Genomic DNA, 20,477 nt, shown 5'->3' on the forward strand with positions numbered 1-20,477 from the left:
GACAATATGTTTTACACAGAATAGGTTATCAGTGTTCCCTGAATTAAATAGGGCAATGGAAGTTAAACAGAAAATGGAAAAAGAAGGAACTAGATGGACAATTCAATAGAAAGTCAAGCTTAGCACGATGTTGACAGTGTTGTGAATGCACCATGGAATCCAATCTGGTACACCTGAGAGGCAACATACTCCTACTATTCCTACTATGGATAGAAACATGGGAAGAGGAAGGGAAGAAATAAGAATCACTGATCAGTCAGTAGGTATCAGGCCCTGAGAAAACTGCCTTATGTACGTTTTAGTGCTTATCCCAGCATTATTTAGCAACTTCTAACTATTCCTGCCCAGAAGAGAGGCACAGGCACACTGAGTTTTAGACACAGGAGAGGTGCTAAAATAATGTAGCTAAGGGCTTTCATTTTAAAGGTGAGAAAGAGGCTCAACACAGGGGTCTTGCCAAGGGTCACACATCTAGGAGAGGTATTTGGTTACACTATTAACAAAAACAGAAAATAAATTCTCAGTCTGGAAATGTGTCTCTGTCAAATGTGTCTGAGACATTTATCTGGGAATATGCCTACGTAGAATATTAGCAATCTGAGTTCCTGCCTTACTTTGTTTCCCCAAATCTCATAAATAACATGTATGGGAAGAAGGAATTACAGACAAAATAAATTAGCTTTACACATTTACTCTGCTTCCACTTGTCTCCACCCTGGAGAAGCACAATGGTCAGTGTTGTTATTTGCTATGCTTGTGGTATACCAGTAGTCTATCTGGTGGCTGCAAATATGCAAAACTGCAGCCATTAAATATGGATATTGCTTGAAGTTCAAATATTATGTTTAACATCACATCATGATTCCACTTGCATATACAGTTAGAATGGGAATAAACTTGATGAGAGGTGCCCAACATAAACTTATGCAATAGAACTGAAACATTATCTTACATGTAGCAGGAGGTCTCAGCCTGAGGATAAGCAGCACCTGCTGTGGTTTCAATCATGCCAACGGAGGCTGTCTAGAGGACTGGAGGGGTCAATTTGGTAGAAGTCTACTTGCAAGAGAGAATGAAGGGTCACCTGGGAAAGACCTCCTCATAAGTGAAGAGGGCCTACCAGCACCCAAGCATGAGCCAAATGTAACACTTGAGTTGGAAAGATGGGATGGCAGGTTATTACCCTTCAGCCAGCTGCCATGGTTCACCCTGGCATTCTAGCAAGAATCTATAAGTGCTATCAAAGGACTTTCTTTTTCTCACTAAAATGTATATTTAAGGCTTATAAGAGTACACTCTGGGCCACAGGCCAGAGAACACACCAGATCTGAATATCCAACTGCTTACTTTGCATCTCCGCCTGGGGGTCTGAAAGGCAGCTGAAACACAAGTATCCAAAAACCATACTCAATGATATTTTACCCTGGACCTATTGATTTCTCAGTGTTGCTGGTTTTAATGAATGGGATCAACCTGGTTTCCCAAACCACCTCTGCCACCTTCATAGTTTCTGTCGCAAAACGACATTTATGCTACCACTCTATTCCTTTCTCCTCTCTGCCCTTCTCTGCAGCCCTCTCTAAGCTTCTGTAATATGCCTTTCTTGTTCCCAGCTACTGCCGAGATGCTTCTTCTGTCCAGCTTCACCAGCCCCTCCACCCACCCTGTAAGATTTTGGCTATTTCCTCAAATCTGGAAGGCTCTGACAGAGTGGAAGGTACACAGCAGCTGCATATCCCCTTAGGAAAATGATGGGCCAAAGCAAAATCCCTGCAACAACTCTAGGGAGTCTCTTTGTTTTTGTGGAGATTCTGAATCGCTGTTTAATTAGATCAGTAGTTTGTGGAGTGTGTACATGTGACAGATACCCTCTTTCTTTTGCCCCAAAACCACTCACTCCACTGCTCTTAATCTCATCTGCCCAGTGAGGTCACTACCCTCCAAAGATGGTAAGAAGTAATGGCTCAATAAGATTTCCAATGTTCCCCACTGGTCTCTTGACATGTGAGGTATAAGAATCCCAGCATTCCCTTCTCAAGGAAGCTGTGAGGAGAGGCAGCTGGATGACTCAGTGGTTGAGCATCTGCCTTTGGCTCAGGTCATGATCCTGGGGTCCTGGGATTAAGTCCTGCATCAGGCTCCCAATGGGGAGCATGCTTCTCCCTCTGCCTATGTCTTTGCCTCTCTCTGTGTCTCTCACAAATAAACAAATAAAATATTTTTTTAAAAAGGAAACTATACAGAACCTATCTATGGAGGGCCCCCACTACTCTGCTACTGTGACTTCCCTGATGCGATTGGTCTCTTGGTGCTACCAGGAGCCTTAAAAACAGAAAATTTCTTGGACTTCTTTTATGGGATCACATATAATATTACTACTGTGATCTTGGTGAATCTCAGCAATTGTTCCTTAATGGAAACTTCAACAGCAGTATTTTAAAATGTTTTTGTTTGTGTCTTAAAAATTAATTGACAATTGAACAACTGCTGATTTCAGACATTCAAAGTCAGGTCCTGTGAGAACTATTTTTCAACTACTTCTAAAGCCCATTATTATTCAGTCCTGTCTGCCAACCTTTATAACATATCTAACAAGTTGCTATTGACACTTTTCTGCTGATTTGAAGAAATTATTAAAATTTATTTTTATTAAAATAAATAAAATTATATTAAATTAAATTTAATATAAATTAAAATAAATAAATATTATTAAAATAATTTCCATAAATGTGTGAGTACTAGGGTACATTTGGGTTTCATTGACAAAATTGGTCTCAGGTAGATCATATTTCTATATGGTCTCAGGTAGATCATATTTCCTGCCCAGCAACACTGCACTGCATTTGGCTTCTAAATGTGGGGGGATGGTATTTTCTCACATTGGGAATTATATACACTAGGAAGGTAGCTGCTATCCAAATGGGGAAAACATAAGGAGATGGAAAAGGAACAAGATCCTAAGGAGAAAGGCATAACTTTGGGGGGGTTTCTGCCACAGAATCCGGTCTATAGCCAACAGTGACCTGAGACAGAAGTCCTATGGATGCCTAACCCTCATAGGCCCAGAGTCAGCTTGGGTCAGCCAGATAATCTTCTAACCCAGTGTTCTCTCTGAACCATCTGGGATGTCCCTGAACCCCAAAGATGGCTGGCTGTGAAGTGGATTGCTCTCTGAAAGAAATTCATCTCCTTTCTTACCTCAGCATGGGGTGGGAGAGACTGTAGCCTTGCTGTCTGATAAAAATCAACGATGTCTGGTTCCAAATTTTTTCACTTGAAGTGTACATATATGGAGAAACTCAACATGGTGACAAAATAGCAACTGAGAAGCAGGTGACCTCAATACAAGCAGTACAGTGTCATTATTGGCTGTGATCAAGGCAAATCTCATCTCATTTCTAGGCCTTGGGATCATTGATCATAAAACCCTCCTAAGGTTTAAATTCCTCTAGTAGGACTTTCCCTGACCACCCCCCAACCCCCATCTCCTGTCAGTAATAGCCACACAGCCACTGCATTAGCCTCTTCTCCTCTTCCCTCTTCTCCATCATTCTTCTTCTCATAATCCTCCTTTTTTCTTTGTTCTTTCTTCTAAGTTTTAGGAAAATGCACTTAAATTGTAAAAAAAAAAAAAAAAAAGAGAGAGAGAGAGAAAGAAAGAAAAGAAAAAATCCCAATAGCTGCATCTTACTGATCCACCCAGAATTCCCTGAGCTAGTGCTGCCCAACAGAATTCTCTGATGACAGGAACACTCCATATTTATCAGGTACTATAAAGTGGTGAACACACACACACCATCATCTCTTTCTCTCAACTGCCTTTATGAAATTTCCTTATTTGAGCTTGACCCCCTCCTCTGATTTTCCTTCCATTCTGATCCTCCAGTGCAGTTAAAGATGCACATTTCCTATGTGCTTTAAAATTTAAGCGATGCACATGTTTGGAGTAAAATTGGGTAGTATTGAGAAGTACCTGTCTGTAGGCCTTTGAGAAACATAAAGTAAACCAATTTTCTTCACTTTCTAATAGTACCAATTTCAGTCTCCTAAATGAGACATTTCAAAGCTTGTATACATAAAAGTATAATCTTAAAGAAATGAAACAAAATCATTCCACTGTCCACCCTGGTCTTCTGTTCTGGCAAACCTAAATAAAACCCCATCTTATAAGGCAAAATTGACATTGCTCTGAAAAATTTGTACTGGGCTTGATCTTTCTGAACTTCTAGATGGGCATTTCCCTCGATTTGTAGTATTATTCAGTACATATTTCACCTAAACTATATACCACAGCACATTTTCCAATCTTATGGATTTTTTTTTCTAAACTCATTGGAATTTTCCAAGTTCAATATAATACACAGCCATTTGAAAACAAAGATTCACTAAATTTCAAGTTGTAACAGGTAAATGTGCAGTGTTGGTTTTTCCGGCAAATGACAGACCAGAATCAAATAAACTAATATTTGCACCAACTTACTCTCCTCTCTTCTCTCTTCAAAATCAGTTTTCCAAATAAAAGAAACAGAAATTCATCCCTGAACATACTGCACCAAATTAAACTAAAGTAATTTAAGTTCTTATCCGAAGTCATTCATGTTGCCTAAGAAAACACTAGGAAGGACAAGATTTCAGGTTAAAAGTGTCAAATTCCAGTGTTCACTGTGTCCTTCATTATAAGCAATTTAAAAATCTTTTTTTTTCTCCAGGAAAGACTAGTGAGTAACAGCTTAGTCTAAATGACAGCAGCTCTGTGCTATCAAGAGCGCACATTTCAGCTAATTTTCAGGTCTTATTATCTTGATACCATGAGCTGGAATTTAATAGATGGCTGGAACATCTATAACATGACATCTAGCAAAGAACATGTCAGCGGCATCTGTGGCCTCAACAAAGATGGTGCCTCAAAATATAAATCAAAGAAAACATAAGGATGTCTCAGAAGAAAAGGCTGACAGGGATCCTGCACACTTAAAATATTTTAAATGCCTCAGGGAATCTACGGAACAAGTAGTGTTAAAGATAATGATGTACCAACTAAAGATATTTAGCTCTCTGCTAAGAGAGGAGGCAATATAGTAGAACAAGAAAATCTCTAGACTGTTTTCAGACCACGTGGGTTCAAATTCGAGCCCCACCTCATACTCTTTCTTTGGTGATTCTCTTTTTCTCTATGAATGTCCCAGTTTTCTCATGTGTAAACAGCAAAAGGATGCCTACCCTTCCCTGTTTACATAGCTGCCATATGAATGAAGGCAATGGAAATGGAAATGCTTTTTAAACAGAGTCTCTACAGAGTCAATTTAGGTAAGAGAATGTTATATTAAAGGTTTTAACTATGACACAGATACAATAGAGATTATAAACCAAGAGAGGTGCTGATTCCTTATGCAGATTTATAAATTTAAAACCCAGTGACAGAATTTTTAAGATAAACTTTATTACATCAGAGAAATCTTAAGCTAACAGCAAAACTCAGTGGAAAGTACAGTTTCCACTTACCCCCTCTCCAACACACAATGGGTTTTTTTAAAATCTCTCACCAATAATGTGGGTGCAAAAGTGGGTTCTTTAGAGATTGGGTAGAGATAAATTTGTGAAGATGATTTCTTTGTTGAAAACTGCATTATATCAACATCCCAACACAACGGAACACCTCCCTTCATCTTAAATCAAGAAAGAAGAGTTTCACTGAAATAACTCAGAGAGCCCGATACTGCTTTTCTGGTGTCAGTGGGAGGCAGTGAGTCAGGGTCTGAGCCCCACTGGGTAAATCTAGAAGACTAGATGGATGCAATTATGTTGGGCTCTGCTATAAGTTCCCTTTTTACCATTCTGCAATTCAGGCTTCTGTTCCAGAATGCTCTGGATCAACCCTAGCCTGTCCACAAAAGCCTTATCCAAGTGCGAATGGTCCTCTGCTGGCCCTGTCTCCTAGAGCATCCTTCTCTAGCAACGATGTTTCTTTCACACGATTGCCACACTTTCCTGACTCTGAAGCTATTCACAGAAAACATATATTTGTTTGAGGCAAGGTGATACTTTCAGCCTTACTTACATTTGAAAGCCACAAGTTTAAGACAGAAAAGAAGACTCGGGAAGTAAATTGTTTTAGCTACTTTAAACATGTGAAGAGCCACCTAATGGGAGATCCCTTGGATATTGTTCTATTTTCAAAGAGTTAGTAGAGCACTAAGTGAGGGGTGAAGACACATTTCAGGGCAAATAACTCTCCGTCAATTAAAGTTCTGTACAATAACAAGAGTTAACTTGGAAAGAAATGATTCCTTCCATACCAAAAGTCCTAGAGCAGAAGACAGGTAACAAACACTGAGCATATATTATAAGAGCAATTTTTTATATCGGGAGGAAATTTGGACTGGAAAACTATAAAGGCCATTCCTTTTTTTTTTTTTTAAGGCCATTCCTATTGTAAGATTATGGGTAGACGAAGGCAAACATTAACTATGATGTCATCAGTTCAGTTATCCATTCATTCCACAAATCATGTCTAACAATCTCCACTGCATTCAGTACCGTTCTACAGCACAAAGATAAAAAAGGCATAGTCTTTGCCTCAAGGCACTTAGTCTAGAATTGAATAGAGTAGAGGGGTATCCAAGTAGCAGAGTCTTTCATTTTTTGGTCACATTCCATTTATTTTGTGAAGCTATGTCTATATAGAACTACATAGATCTATATAAATATAATCATCTTTTAGATATCTGTTTATGCAAAGCCTAAATCTAGGCTTTATGGAAGCATTACACAACTTACAGATTGTATGACATTTATTTTCACTGACCCTCGACCTCCACTACTTTAAATAGGATATTTTACTCAGTAAGAAAGAGAAATAACATGATTTTTCATTTATTTTTAACACATTATGGTGGGGAAAGTTTCATATGTCCCTGAGATGATGCGACCAGCTCAGCTTTAAATGATGCCACATCTGATCATTTTAATATGGGTCATTTCCTAGGCAGCAGGTCAGTGTATGTTAATGAGTATGGCTTTCTAAATTAATATGAAATTCCCAGTGCAAGACTGAAGATATAAAAGACATAAAATTCAGGGTCATGATGACACTAGACATAAATGTAATTCTCTGAAACTAGCTGGGAGAATTCCTAGTTTAATCATACTAACAAGTGATTGTAGGGACTCAGAAAGGTAAGTGGCCCCTGCAGGGCTCACGCCATGGTTTCTAGCTTTGTTAGTATTATGCCCTCCAACAAACCAGTGGACCTGACCAGTCACTTAGAAGCAGCCATAATTCACAAGAGCTCCCCTTTAGTTCCCTATGCTCCAAGTACACCAGCATTCTCCTGTTGCCTCTTCACTAAAGGAAAACATCCACATTTCACTTTTTATCCAAATTTCCACTCCCACTTTAGAAAATGTAGTCTAGTAAATTTGACTTTTTTTCAGGAAAAAGCTGCAGGCAAGGCTCTAGACTTCCTCAGTCCTAGTAAGAAAATGAATGTATCTCAATGTGGGTGCTTTGAATGAGAATATAAACTCAAGTCCCCAGATTTAACTCTCAGTGTGGCTCCTTTCCCACAGTGGACCCAAGTAAAGTCAATTAACCTCTCCATTTCTCATCTGGCTTCACTGATGCATTTATGCAGGTAGCCTGATATTGCCAGATGAAAGATGGCACGCGTGCATTAGTATCGATGCTTCTGTAAAATGACTACAAAAACATATCACAGTTCTGATCTGTAGAGTATTGTCTAATTCTGTAGCAGGGTCATTCAATGTGGCTCTCCCACCCCCCTACATTTTATTAGTGCTAGGTAATATATGTGTTCTTTATAAAGGATTGGCAAAGGATCTACAATGGATTCAAACAGGGTTCCTAAATTCTAGTTATCTTTTCCCAGGAAGGTTTTTGGACCATGTACTTCTTAAGCAAAGAACAAATAAATTAACCCACTGGCCTAAATATCTTTTTTTTTCTTTACCCAATTATTGATAAAGCTTCTATGTTGTCAAAGGTTCATTTTGTAGACAACCAAAGAACTACATTTATGTATAGAAACAACTGTTGAAACAACAGTGGCATTTCATACACAAAAACAAGTTCAAAACTGAATTACGCTGGGATTGTAGCTATAATGAAAGAGAGTATAATAACACTGTATAATACAATATAAATATATAACTGTATACACAACATAAGACTCAGTAATGAAACTGATGAGTTCATGAAAGTTGTCTATCAGCAATTGCGCCTTTACAAATATGGCAGCCATTAGTCACAGCCCACCCAATGCCTGTCTCCTTCTCTCTCCTTATTAATAGAATGCTGATTTTGATTGGAAGAGCAATGGACCCAAATCAGTGGATAAATACGATTGTTCTAAGCCAATCATGGATATCCTGTTCATTTTTGGAAAACACTTGCTTTGCAAGCATCCTTTATAATTACGGTGGCCATATGTCCAAATTTTGAACAATGAGATATGAGAAGCCTGCAAACAGGCTTCTAAAATTATTATTAGTATTTCCTTTCCTAAATAAATGAGACATACGGCTGTTTCCCATCATCCCACCCTACTGCAGACTTGATGCCATGAGCCCAGTGCTGTGCATGTGCATGGTAAAGTACAAACAACCCCAACAGTGCTTAAAATAACACTTCTATCCTTATGGATAAAGCCCTCTGTTAGGTGAATGTTCATTTTATCACTGCTGGTGGACAGTACTTTGTTTCAATAAACAAAGAAACACAGTTCTAAAATATGATACATTTTTTATTATTTTTTTAATAAATCTTTTTTTAAATTTTATTTATTTATGATAGTCACAGAGAGAGAGAGAGAGAGGCAGAGACACAGGCAGAGGGAGAAGCAGGCTCCATGCACCGGGAGCCCGATGTGGGATTCGATCCCGGGTCTCCAGGATCACGCCCTGGGCCAAAGGCAGGCGCCAAACCGCTGCGCCACCCAGGGATCCCCTAAAATATGATACATTTAACTGCAAATTAAAATGAAATAAAGAAAAACTTTCTTTGAAAGACTTTATTTTCTTTCTGTTTTATAAATACATTTAGGTTGTGATTTTGCCAAAGTATTCTATGCAGTTCCATTAGATATTTCTCTCGTTTTTAAAGGTAACATCTTGAACAAGGAATAAAAATGCTAAGTAGCTCAATCAATTTCCAATTAAATAGATTAATGGTGACTTGTCATTACTGTCATTACTGATTGACAGACTTTGGAAAATTTTTACCATCTTTCACAGAAAAAAATGACATTGACATAACAATGCACATACATGAAAATTAAAAAGAGAATTCTTCAAATATAAAAGTTAAATTAGATATTTTGGTGAAGTACTGAGATTATATTCTGGTGTCTCAAACATTCAATGAATTACAGTTATTAATAACACTCATTCCTCACGATAGATGAGATAGACAGATAGATATAAAGAACTCAACACACTTTAAAATACATACACATACATCTTAGAATAGCATGACTTAATTTCCTACCCACACTTTCAGCAATTTCACACTATCATCGTGGTTCAGGAGCATGGCTGAGTATCCTGGCAGCTATGGTCAGACACAATTTATAGCTTGATGCAGGATAACTGCCTGTAAGTACTCATCTGCTCTGGGAACATGCATTTGTAAGATTACTTTCTCTTTTCTCATTCTTTTTCTTAAAAAGGTGTAAGTAAATCTATGATTTAAAAAAAAAAGTCATTTACTAATACAAAGTCCCTAAATAAAGAAGCTGTGAAAAACTTTCTCCACTAAATTCCAAATGCAAATTATTAGCCAGATTAAAATGTCAGTGAATTACCAAAACTGACCAACGTTTATGCAGGCTTCAATTTACTGAAATCACTTCAGCTAATAACAAATCACCAAACAAAACTGTAGTGCTGAAATATTAGCCTAAGACAAAAGCTCTCAAAGTAAGAATTTCTGTGATTGAAATAATGGACCATAGTAAATAGATGGCTAAAGTTGCCTATACCTCAGCTGGAGAACATTTCACTTATTTCATAAATAAATTTACATTTACATATAACACTTGACTTATTTCACATACAATTTTATATGTGTGTTTGACATTTTATTTATTTCAATAGATAACTGTATTTCTACTTTTTGTTTAGAAACTATTAAATATTCACATTGATGTAATATAGGAAAAAATGAATCTTTTTCCATTCCACAAAAACACATTTATTGTTTTTGTGTGTTTATATTTCTAATGAGAAGTTCCCTTTGGTTTACTAAGAATTATCAGCAGTCCTCCAGAAACAAACACTTGCATCCAGTAAAGTATGAGTGTGGCTCAGATGGCTGCTGGCTGATTACTCTCACACACGGATGTTGGGATTATTCCTCAGGGATCCTGTTATTTCTAGACTTCTCCCACCCCTGCCAGTGACTGTTCCCCACACAGGACCACTGCTGAGTCTGTCAGCTCCAGCTGTTCTGTTTGTTGGTCTTGCTGTTAACTCCTGCTCCAGCTCCTGCTTACCTATGCAGCTTGATCAAAAGCCCACTGAGGGCCTCCCTGGTGTCAGCATTAAGTGTTGGTTATATGGATATCCCAGCAAAGAGGGAAGACATGATCCCAGAACTTGTGTTTTCAGATGAAGTATAGATGAGAATTTGAATTCCAGATAAAAAAAATATATATATGTAGTGTAGTTATGTTCCATGCAGGATCTGGAACATACTTGTCTTACAAGAGTATTCATTGTTTATCCGAAATCAAATGTAGTTGAATCCCTGAATATCCGTGTGCTACTCTGGCAGCCTTGCCCAAGATCTCTGTGGTCCCCAAGAGATGCTGGGTTCCCTTCTCCATAGCTTGGAATGTTCCTAGCTCTGACTTTTGCCCAGGTTCTCACAGACTCTGATAAAAAATGACTCTCTGCTCTCATTCTCTGAATCATGAGGCTCAGGCCAAGTCCAAAAGGCCATTCTGTTCCCTTCACTCTCCTCTTCTCTTGTCTATGGCTCTTTTCCCACTAGAACTCCAAATGAAACACTGGAAGAGTCACTGAGAGCCATTAAGAAGACCCAGAACTTTTATGAAAGTTTTTAACTTCAAACAAATAAAACTACTGTGTTCTATTTCTGTACATTCTGTGGCATTTGTAGGAGGGGCTTCTAGGGAAGTCAGCTGAAAATCAATTCACCAAAACTGATTTACCAAATAAGCAAAAAAGCCAATTTACCTAATATAATAATTTATTTCATTATTTATAAGATGTGTAGCTTGGTCTTCCATGCTCTGAGCTCTTCATTTAAAAAGAAAAATAGTTAAACTCCAGTTAGTTAACATACAGTGCAATGCTGGCTTCAGGAGTAGAATTTAGAGATTCATCATACTTCCAGTGCTCATCACAAGTGCCCTCCTTAATCCCCATCAGCCATCTAGCCCATCCCCCAGTCACCTCGGTCCATCAACCCCTATCATTAAGTTTGTTTTCTATCATTAACAGTCTCTTATGGTTTGTTTCCCTAGCTCTTCAGATCCCTCCCCTGCCCTCAGAGTGCTGTGTGCTCAATGTCCTCTTTCCGGCGATTTGCCTCAATGGCCTCCAGCTGCAGCAGGAAATAGCTGGTGTGTGAACAAATTTTACATCTCACATGCTTGTAGGAATATAAAGTTGTTCAGCTCAGACTGGAGATGCCTTTGAAAGCCATTACAACAGTTCAATTCAATATAAGACGCTGCAGACTTTATAATTGGTTAAAAGAAATCTGGGGGAAATTGGTGAATATTTAATAGAGAAACTGGTGGGAAAACATTGAATAACTCTGGGATAAAAACAAAATAACTAAAATAAATATTAGAAAGAAATCAGTATAATCCAAAAGTTCTTAAACGAAATGTTATGGTTTTGTGTATATTCCTAAGAATATATGCATGAATATGTTCAAGAAGAAAAACTTCGTAAGATGAATTCACCTATGATCTTTAGCTTTCAATCAACTGAGTATTTCTTAAAGTCTGCTAAGAAAATATATCACTGAATGTTTAAGATAATCAAATGAATAGTGTAATCACAATACAAATAAAAATTCCAAAAGAATGTTCCAGAACGATATTTTTTCCTATAATTTTTTGGTAAATTAGTAAATTTGGTAAAATCAGTAACATAGGTTAGGAAATTAATCAGTAGTCAGTGGAGACAAATGTTGGTCATGAGTAGTATTTATAAGCTTGAATACTAGGCATCGATTTTCCAAAACTACTACAGATCTTAGGAGAATGAAACTAGTAGCATTCACTTACAATTTTAAGTCTGTTATATCAGCTGACATTGATCTCTCAAAGTGATTTGGATCAACCCAATTTAAGTAGATTTTACATTTAGAATTTACAGTGTTCAATATATTTGTATACTATCAAAAATAATGTTTTAATAAAAAATAAATCATTAAAACTTAAAATTCTTTATGGTAATACTTTGAGGTTTGGTTTATTATTATTATTTGTTTATTTTTACCTTAGGCTGGCTCTTTTCCAGGTATTGGTTTGGGAGAACAGAAAAAGAGGAAAATCTTTTAATCTCTCAATCTTTTGTCAGTTACTCTTCATGGGACACTTGATCAGTGTGAGGGCATCATTCGTGTGTGGCTGAGAGGGCTAGAGTGTGCAGGGAGGACCAAAGAGAATACAACACAAAGAAGGTAGGCTTCAGAAAGATGGAGGGAGGAGAGTCCCTATGGTCAAGAGAAATCTCAGGGCAGAACTAATGGCAGGAAAGGGACAGAAATAAACACGACGGTGCCTCAGCATCTGTAAGGAACAAGACTTGTGTTCTGCTCCCTCTCAATCCTAAATCCTTGTTGTGAGATAAATCCTTACAAAAACTCGCTTCTTTAGGCCTGGGATTGTAACACAAATCAAAAAAGACTTCAGGGCCAGGTTACACATTTTAGACATCCAAAATGGGCTTTAAAAAATAATATACATACATATATTTAAATGACAAAATAATTTGCAATGACTCTTTCATTAAACCCTATAAGCTCAGAAATGCCTAATAATTGAATAAATAATTCCTAAATAAGCTTAGATGTATTTCAAGGCTTTATTGCACAGCTTTTGATATTAAGAGAAGCAAGTAGACTCCTTCCTAACAATTAATCTGTAACAAATATTAAGTTTAGGAATGATTATACATTTAGACAATATTTCTTAATAAATTTCCTCACATAAATTGTTCCTAATCTATAAACCAATTTTAAATAAAATCCATCATGCCAGGCATTTTACATCTTACTCTATTTATTGCCCCATTTCTCATCAGAAACCTTTTAGCTTTAATGCTATTTCATGGCAGAGTATCTCATTAGAGTGGCAAAGATAAAGTTCTTTTTGAGATAAAGTAATTATAGTGATTGTAGGAGAAAAAAAAAATCTCCTGGAGTTCTTGGCTGCAGTAATCTCCTGGCTTCTGCTTCATTTGAAAACTAATAAACTGAGTGCAAACAAAAAGATGTTAATGGTGGATAACTCAGGTTACCTCCAGTTTATGCTGGAGAGATTAACAATTTGTAACCTTCACCAGAACTAAAGAGTCCTGGAGGTTTATGATGGGAGTTCAGCAGTTGTTCTGATGCTTTTTTTGGCAGAAAAGTCTTCACCTAACAAACCACAGTAAGAACAACAGTCTCTGAGTGTTTACTATGTGCCTCCTTGCGAGGTACTTAATTTTTCTCTCTGCGCTAAGTACTTGAGAGAGTTAAATCATTTAATCCACCATAACTTTAATGACATTGTTTACTTCCATTTTGTGACAAGAAAACAGAGACAAAGAATTTAAGTAACTTACCCCAAAGTCCCACAGCTACAGAATCCAAATCCAGAGCAGCTTTTGGGAAAGGGAGTGGAGGAAGCCATGCTCTCCAGCTCTCTGCTCCCAGACAGTTCCAAGTCCGATACGGCTCTACAGAATGTGCTCTGCTGTGTGTTCTCTCCCCTCAATCCTGTATCCATTCTAGCTTCTGATTATTTGCAGTTGATCAATTGTCTTATTCATAAGCATTCTTACTGTATTTTAAGCCTGTGTTCTATTCAAAAAGCTAGTCCCTTTCTCCCTAGCCTAGAAGTTGTGTTGTCCTCAGGAAGTTGAGTCCACCTAGAATGTGGGCAATGGCTAGACCACATATGAACTGTGGTGGTGGGCGGCGGGGAGGAAGGGACCAGGAGAGGGCACTCTTTTAGGTCTTGGGAAGCAAGAGCCTGCTGGGCTGAGGAAGAGAAGCCATCCCAGCATGACCCCCGTGGACAGCCTCCTCACCATTACCATCATATTCTAACTAAACTTCATCAGCCCAGGCACAATGTTTAACAAGTTGCACAGTTGCAATCTTATGAATTGGTCCTGAGAAATCTGTGACAGCTTCAACTAAGAGCTGCACCTGACTGTGTACCTTGTTTCCTTGCCAGAAGGCTCACTCCTCACCACCAGGCTTACAGTTCCACAGTAGGACAGACCAGAAAGACCACACCCTGCTGACCCCGAAACTTTGAGTTTGGCAGTGTCCCAGGGGCAGGGAGGTGGAACAAGCATCTTTAAGCTTTCTTGGTGCTGTTTCTTTTTCCAGTTTAAGTTTAGTTTCCTGTTATTTCTAAAAGCTGCATATTTCCTACATATCTTGGAAAACTTTACTTTTTCTGTCCACATTATTTTTGTATTAAAGGAAAAAAGATGGTCTCTGAGGCTATGACTTGCTCATCATTTGCCTTTCCACACTAATGAGGGAGACAGTGATGACATGGGTTATTTTGGGTTAGCCATTTTATTGTTTAAGCACATAATCAGAAATGTATATGCAAGTACAAAGCAACCTCCCTTTTACGCTCAACCCTGTGTCATTTCTGTGTGTACCTGAGTGGACAATCTTTGAAGAGACAAATGAAAATTGGAGGTTTGCCATGTTTTTCCAATCAGCTGCTGCTCACTATTTTCCAGTGAGAACTCATGTTTCTATGGGTTATTTGGGCTGGTGGAAATCCTGGTCAAGGTCGCCATGAAATAAAGAAGGTAATTTGATTTAAATTCAGAAGGAAACCTGGTGTTCCAGCTGATTTTCAATTTACCTGCAAGGTCAGACCAAAACTTCCGGACATAGTTTCCCTATCCCAACAATGTGACAGAAATGCCGTCTGGTCTTCCTTACCAATTCATTAGAAGCATCATATTAAATGTGAAACATGTAAACCATTAAACCTTAGAGCATTATGTACAAGAGGCAGCTCATTATCTCACACACAAAATTTAAATAGTGTTGAGGAAATGTTGGCATTATAAGTAAGTCTCCCACAACCACGACAAATAATTAGGAGTTTACTATTAAGGCTCATGAAAGGCAAAGTGCCAATTGTAGACTGATTTTTTTCAGACCAGAAAAAATAAAATTTGCGTATAAAAAGCTCCTTGCGAAAGCTCCTATAAAACACATCCTGCTCCGCTATCACTTGTCAGCCAAAGTCCATTCTTTCTTTCATTGTTTTTCTTGACCAGAGAAAATTCTGTCAGTTGTAGATCTTTATAAAGTTTGAAAAAGTGAAACCTAAGAGTTGTCTATTCTCTACCTAGAAATCCTTCCTCTTGGCAAAGTTCAGCTCCTGCCCCACCCACCCACTGCTGAGCCTTGGCTTAAAGACCGGCGTGATGACTCAGCTGCTCCACAGAGCTGCTATCTGAAGGTACTATTGAGTGCGGATGTTTGTTATTAATAAAATATCAAAGTGCCTGTTTTTCTCATTTACTGGGTGGCAGTTATGTGGTATCTAGTAACTAGATTAAAATTTCAGATTAAAAAAATAAAAATGATAAAATAAAATTTCAGACTAAATAAGTAACCTTTAAATCCTCTTTTCCATTCTCCTTAAATCTTTAAGTAGTTTTTCTTCCCCCCTCCAAGAATATTTTTGAATGATAGTTTAAGTGTAGGGAAGTAGTTGGGTAATAGGATACTGACTACTGGATTTGTAGAGCAAGCAATCTATCTTAGAAAAGGCAGGGCTTTTAAAGAAACACAGAAGACTTTTCAACCCTGGCACCAGCGTTTGTTAACTGTGGGACTTTGGGCTGATAATTTAAGTTTGTGGAATCTCTTTCTTAAAAACAACAGATAATAATATCTACTTTGCAGGTCTGTCATGAAAATTAGAGAAAATTACGAGTGCTAGAATTTAAATGTAAGGAAGGAAATCAATAAATGGTAGCAAAACAATCATAATTTCTATGATTAATGTGATTACAAAATGCCAAATGTAATTTCTAAAGTATGTGGGTCTATTGAATCAGTGTGTAAGAGTTCAAGGGCAGATGCCATTCACTTAGCATGATTAGCTTTGAGTCCCACTGTGAGCAAGGTACTCAGCGAAGTGTTGAAAATACAGTAGGTATCCAAACCGGCAAGTTATCTGATATAAGAGGCTTACCCACACTTGGAATATAGACAAATGGACAATGGCATAGAATGTGGAACAGAAATGTAATGATATCTGAAATAATGTAGGTGAAGTTAGAGCCTGTCAAGGAAGAAAATGATGAAAGAAAAGGCCAGATGGCTCTAGAAGAACATCAGAGAAGAGTTAACAATGTACAGAGCAAAAATAATGTAGGGAGATAAGAGTCCGAATTTAATAATCAAATGTGGAGCAGTTCTAGGAACTGACAAAGTCTGAGGTGGTCATGGCAGTGAACCCTTAGATGGGGCAGAGGCTGGACCATTGGGTGGATGAGAGCATCCCTCCAAGGACATGCTGGTCCAGGTGGACAGGTAGGGGGGGCCTCCTAAAGAACAGGCTGGGAGGGGAGATGCTTTCACTTCTTTGAAAGGAGTTAGCCAAAGTCTGGATTGATTTCATGGTGAAGTACCTAAACGTGTGTGTGTGTGTGTGTGTGTGTCGAATATTCATGAATAATAATTAAAAATAATAATAAGAAAGCATTTACGATTTCTAATTATTTATGTTCCAGCTACTGTTTTTTTTTTTTTCAGCTACTGTTCTTTTTTAAAGATTTTCTTTTATTTATTTGAAAGAGAGATAGTGATAGAACACAAGTGGGGCAGAGGGAGAGGGAGAAGCAGACTCCCATTGAGAAGGGAGCCCCACACCGAGGCCTGGGATCAGGACCTGAGCTGAAGGCAGACACTTTACCAACGAAGCCACCCATATGCCCCTCCAGCTACTGTTCTAAATACTCTACATATATGAACTAATCTTCACAAGAAATAAGAAGTAGATACCATATCCCAGGTAATGTAACAGATGTCCCCGAGCTACACAGGTGGGAAATAATGACCATGGAATCCGAACCCATGCAGTATGAAGAGTCTGGAGGGCCATCTTCAGTTCTCACCATAGAGTCTCTCAGCAATTACTCACTTGAATTAAGTGCTTACTGCATACCAAGATCTCTAAGCACCTAACACCAATGCACTATTTAACCCGTATGCTATGACTTTCCTTTGTGAATTTCGACAGATGCTGCAGATTGATTTTCCCTTTTTGTTTTCTCTTTTTTCCCTCTATGGAGCACATTTTTAAATGAAAAATTTCACATAAAAATCCACATTTATGGTTTCTTTTAATTAAATAAAAGATTGGCCACATTAAACATACCCCCTAAGACATACATATTTGCTAACAATGGCATGGGCCTCGGTCTCTCCCCCCACCATGATCCTCACCCTACTGCCACATCATACTTCTGATCTAAGTCTTAAATCACCTGTTTGATCATCGGGGATATTTGAGCATATGATACTTAGTGTAAACATACCTGTGTGGTAAAAATGAGGAGACTGCAAAGGGATAGATCATACAGCCCAATTCAAACTCCTAGTCTCATAGGTCCCTGTTTCCTTAATCTTTTTAAGCCTAAATCTAAAATAAGGTTACCGACAGTATTTAGAGTGTCATGAAATAAATTAGATAATGCATGAAAATAATTAAGCTTAGTGTTCAATAATAATTTGTTCTTGCTTTTTTTACTTAAGAACAATTGGAAGTTAGGATAAATAGGTCACATCCACCATCTGAGGCAGTCAAGGCTGGAGCATAGACCAGAAAGGCAGAAAAGGCTGCTTATTGTGTTGGAAAATGCTCATGGCAGAGGAGAGATTCTGCTGGAAGAGAAACTTCCAGCTCCTAAGAGAGCACATTTCCTAGACAGAAGCACTGTCCAGTGACACCTCCAGAGAAAGGTCTGGTCCAATGGATGAGAACAAACTATCACTTATGGATTTATCTCCCTGAGTGGAGTCACAGAATTCACCTGTGTAGCAGAGTGATTATAGCATAATGAAATACTGAATTGCATTTTTGAGTAATTCAGCTATCTTCCCCAGGCTTGAGGCAGGGATCCATAATTTTTCCTTTGTTGGGTGTATCCTTTATGTTCTTCTCTGCTGTTCCATTATACCCTTTCCACGGGCCACCGCCCCGACCCAGGCCTGTGGTTCCTCCCGCATGAACCATATGAAGAGTCTATTAATTAACCTCTTTGCCCTCAATCTGTCACCAACTTCAGTCCCAATGACAGACTGTTACAGCACTAATAAATGTTCTAAAATGTCATTTTATAGATCACCTTTATTTTTAACATTTTGTCTTGGCTCCCCATCACCTCTGGAATAAAAAATCTAAATGTAGCCATAATAGGGGCCTGGTGTGGGGAGGGGGTCCTTGTCCCCACTTCGCCCCAGATCACCCAAAAACCCTTTACCCTTGACCTTTGACCCTTGATTGCACCAACCAGAACACCCTCCTCACTTGCACATTCACATCCACATCAACTTTAGCCAAATCCTGCACAACCATCACGGGGAAGCCATAGCCTAGCAGTATGCATGTTTTGTATCATGGGTTCATGACATTTTCTCAAAGGGACCAGAGGTAGATTATGTCAGGCTCTGCAGGGCATCTGGTAGGTGTGGCAACTACTCAACCTGCCCTGGGCACAGAAGAGGAACAGGCAATAGGTAAGGAGAAGGTACTGCTTTCTGATATAGCTTTATCATGGAGACTCGAATAAACTTTATAGAGCACTCATGGGCCACACAGCATTATTCTTTTGATATTTCCCAGCCAATTAAAAATGTAAAAACATTCTTAGTTTGTGAACTGTACAACATAAGCGGAGAGCACAGCAGATGGTAGCTTGCTGACCTCGGTTTCACACGCATACTGTAGTTGATCCACAACTTTTCTTTTCACTCCTTTACTGAGGTGTAACTTACATGTAGTAACCTTGATTGCATCCATCTTCAGCGAACAGTCCAGTGGATTTTGACAGTTGTATACAATCACATTATGGTAACACTGATCAGGACGTGAAACATTTCCAAAGTCTTAGGAAGCTCCTTCCTGGCATCTTTTAAAGATAACCCTACCAAAGCATAACCTCTTGTTGTCATAAACGCACTCTCTCTGCTTCCTTCCAGAAGGCCTAGGCTACACACATAAAGATGATGGCTCAGCACAGAGTCATGTACTTTTAAATGAAACTTTAGATACCATTAACCATTACAACCACCTAGAAGAATGCCTTTTATTTCAGTCATGGGTCTCATCTGATTAGAAACCTCAAAAGGCAGCTCTGGAAACACACACTCATTTTTTCTGGGCACTTTCTGCCAAAGCCGTAGCTCCTTACCTGGGCCAAGGTGAGCGTTGCCTGCTGGCAGGTGCTGCACTGCACCCTCAGTTTTCCTGGCTGTATTCTTTGACAGGGGCCTTTGCAGTAAACATAAAAGCTGTTGTAGGTTCGTCTACCGGCTGGGTGGAAAGAAAAAAAAAAAGCAGAGAAATAGCCAATCAACATTGAATCCAAATTGAGACGAATTTTCAAATGAACTCCCCAGGAGCATTCTGAAACATTAGTGGGATAAAGGTTCCCACAAGGATACAACAATTTAATTTAGAAAATCTAGTTTTATGCTCAAGAGTGAAAATCTTTTCTTCTTCTTGCCAACAGCCTCACTGACTTTACTCAGCAAAGTAAGCGACCTGCTGCCAGGAGAGCTGGCCAAGTGTATTTGCAACGCAGGGAAGTTAAATGCATTCTGTGTTACTGATGTTTTTAAAAAGGATAGAAAGTGCAGGAAATTTAAAGACCACTTCTCCTGAATTCTATTTCATGCTTCTTTACACAGTTTTGAAAGCTCTAGATTTTTCCTCTTAAAATCTTATTTATAGGGACATACCAGCCCATTTCTCTTGATATGTCTGGGATGATCACAGTTTGCTGGCTTTCCAGTGAAGACTTTCCAACACAGAGTTACACTTGAAGTAAGACAAGAGTCCTGAGGGGCTTAAACAGTCCTGAGACACTGCCTAGCAGCAGTGTGCAGAAATGGGTGCTTTGTGTTTCACTAGTGCTTTCTCCCTATACAAATGTCATTTGAACGATACAAGAATAAAAGCTGGGCAAAAAAAGAAAATCAATAATTAAAATATCTC

The 20,477-nt window shown here is 38.5% G+C and overlaps 1 protein-coding gene across 2 annotated transcripts in view; it reads right to left on the bottom strand.

Annotated features, from left to right (window-relative positions):
- The window catches only part of PRKN (parkin RBR E3 ubiquitin protein ligase), a 1,295,055-nt gene that overhangs the window by 781,215 nt on the left and 493,363 nt on the right, over positions 1-20,477 (bottom strand). For both annotated transcript variants that reach the window (XM_055312055.1, XM_055312054.1), the window contains exon 4: positions 19,672-19,793. In XM_055312055.1, coding sequence (XP_055168030.1) covers positions 19,672-19,793 — 122 coding nt within the window. The remainder of the gene's footprint in view (positions 1-19,671; positions 19,794-20,477) is intronic.

The sequence above is a fragment of the Nyctereutes procyonoides genome, unplaced genomic scaffold, assembly GCF_905146905.1.
Source record: "Nyctereutes procyonoides isolate TBG_1078 unplaced genomic scaffold, NYPRO_anot_genome, whole genome shotgun sequence".
Classification (NCBI taxonomy): domain Eukaryota; kingdom Metazoa; phylum Chordata; class Mammalia; order Carnivora; family Canidae; genus Nyctereutes; species Nyctereutes procyonoides.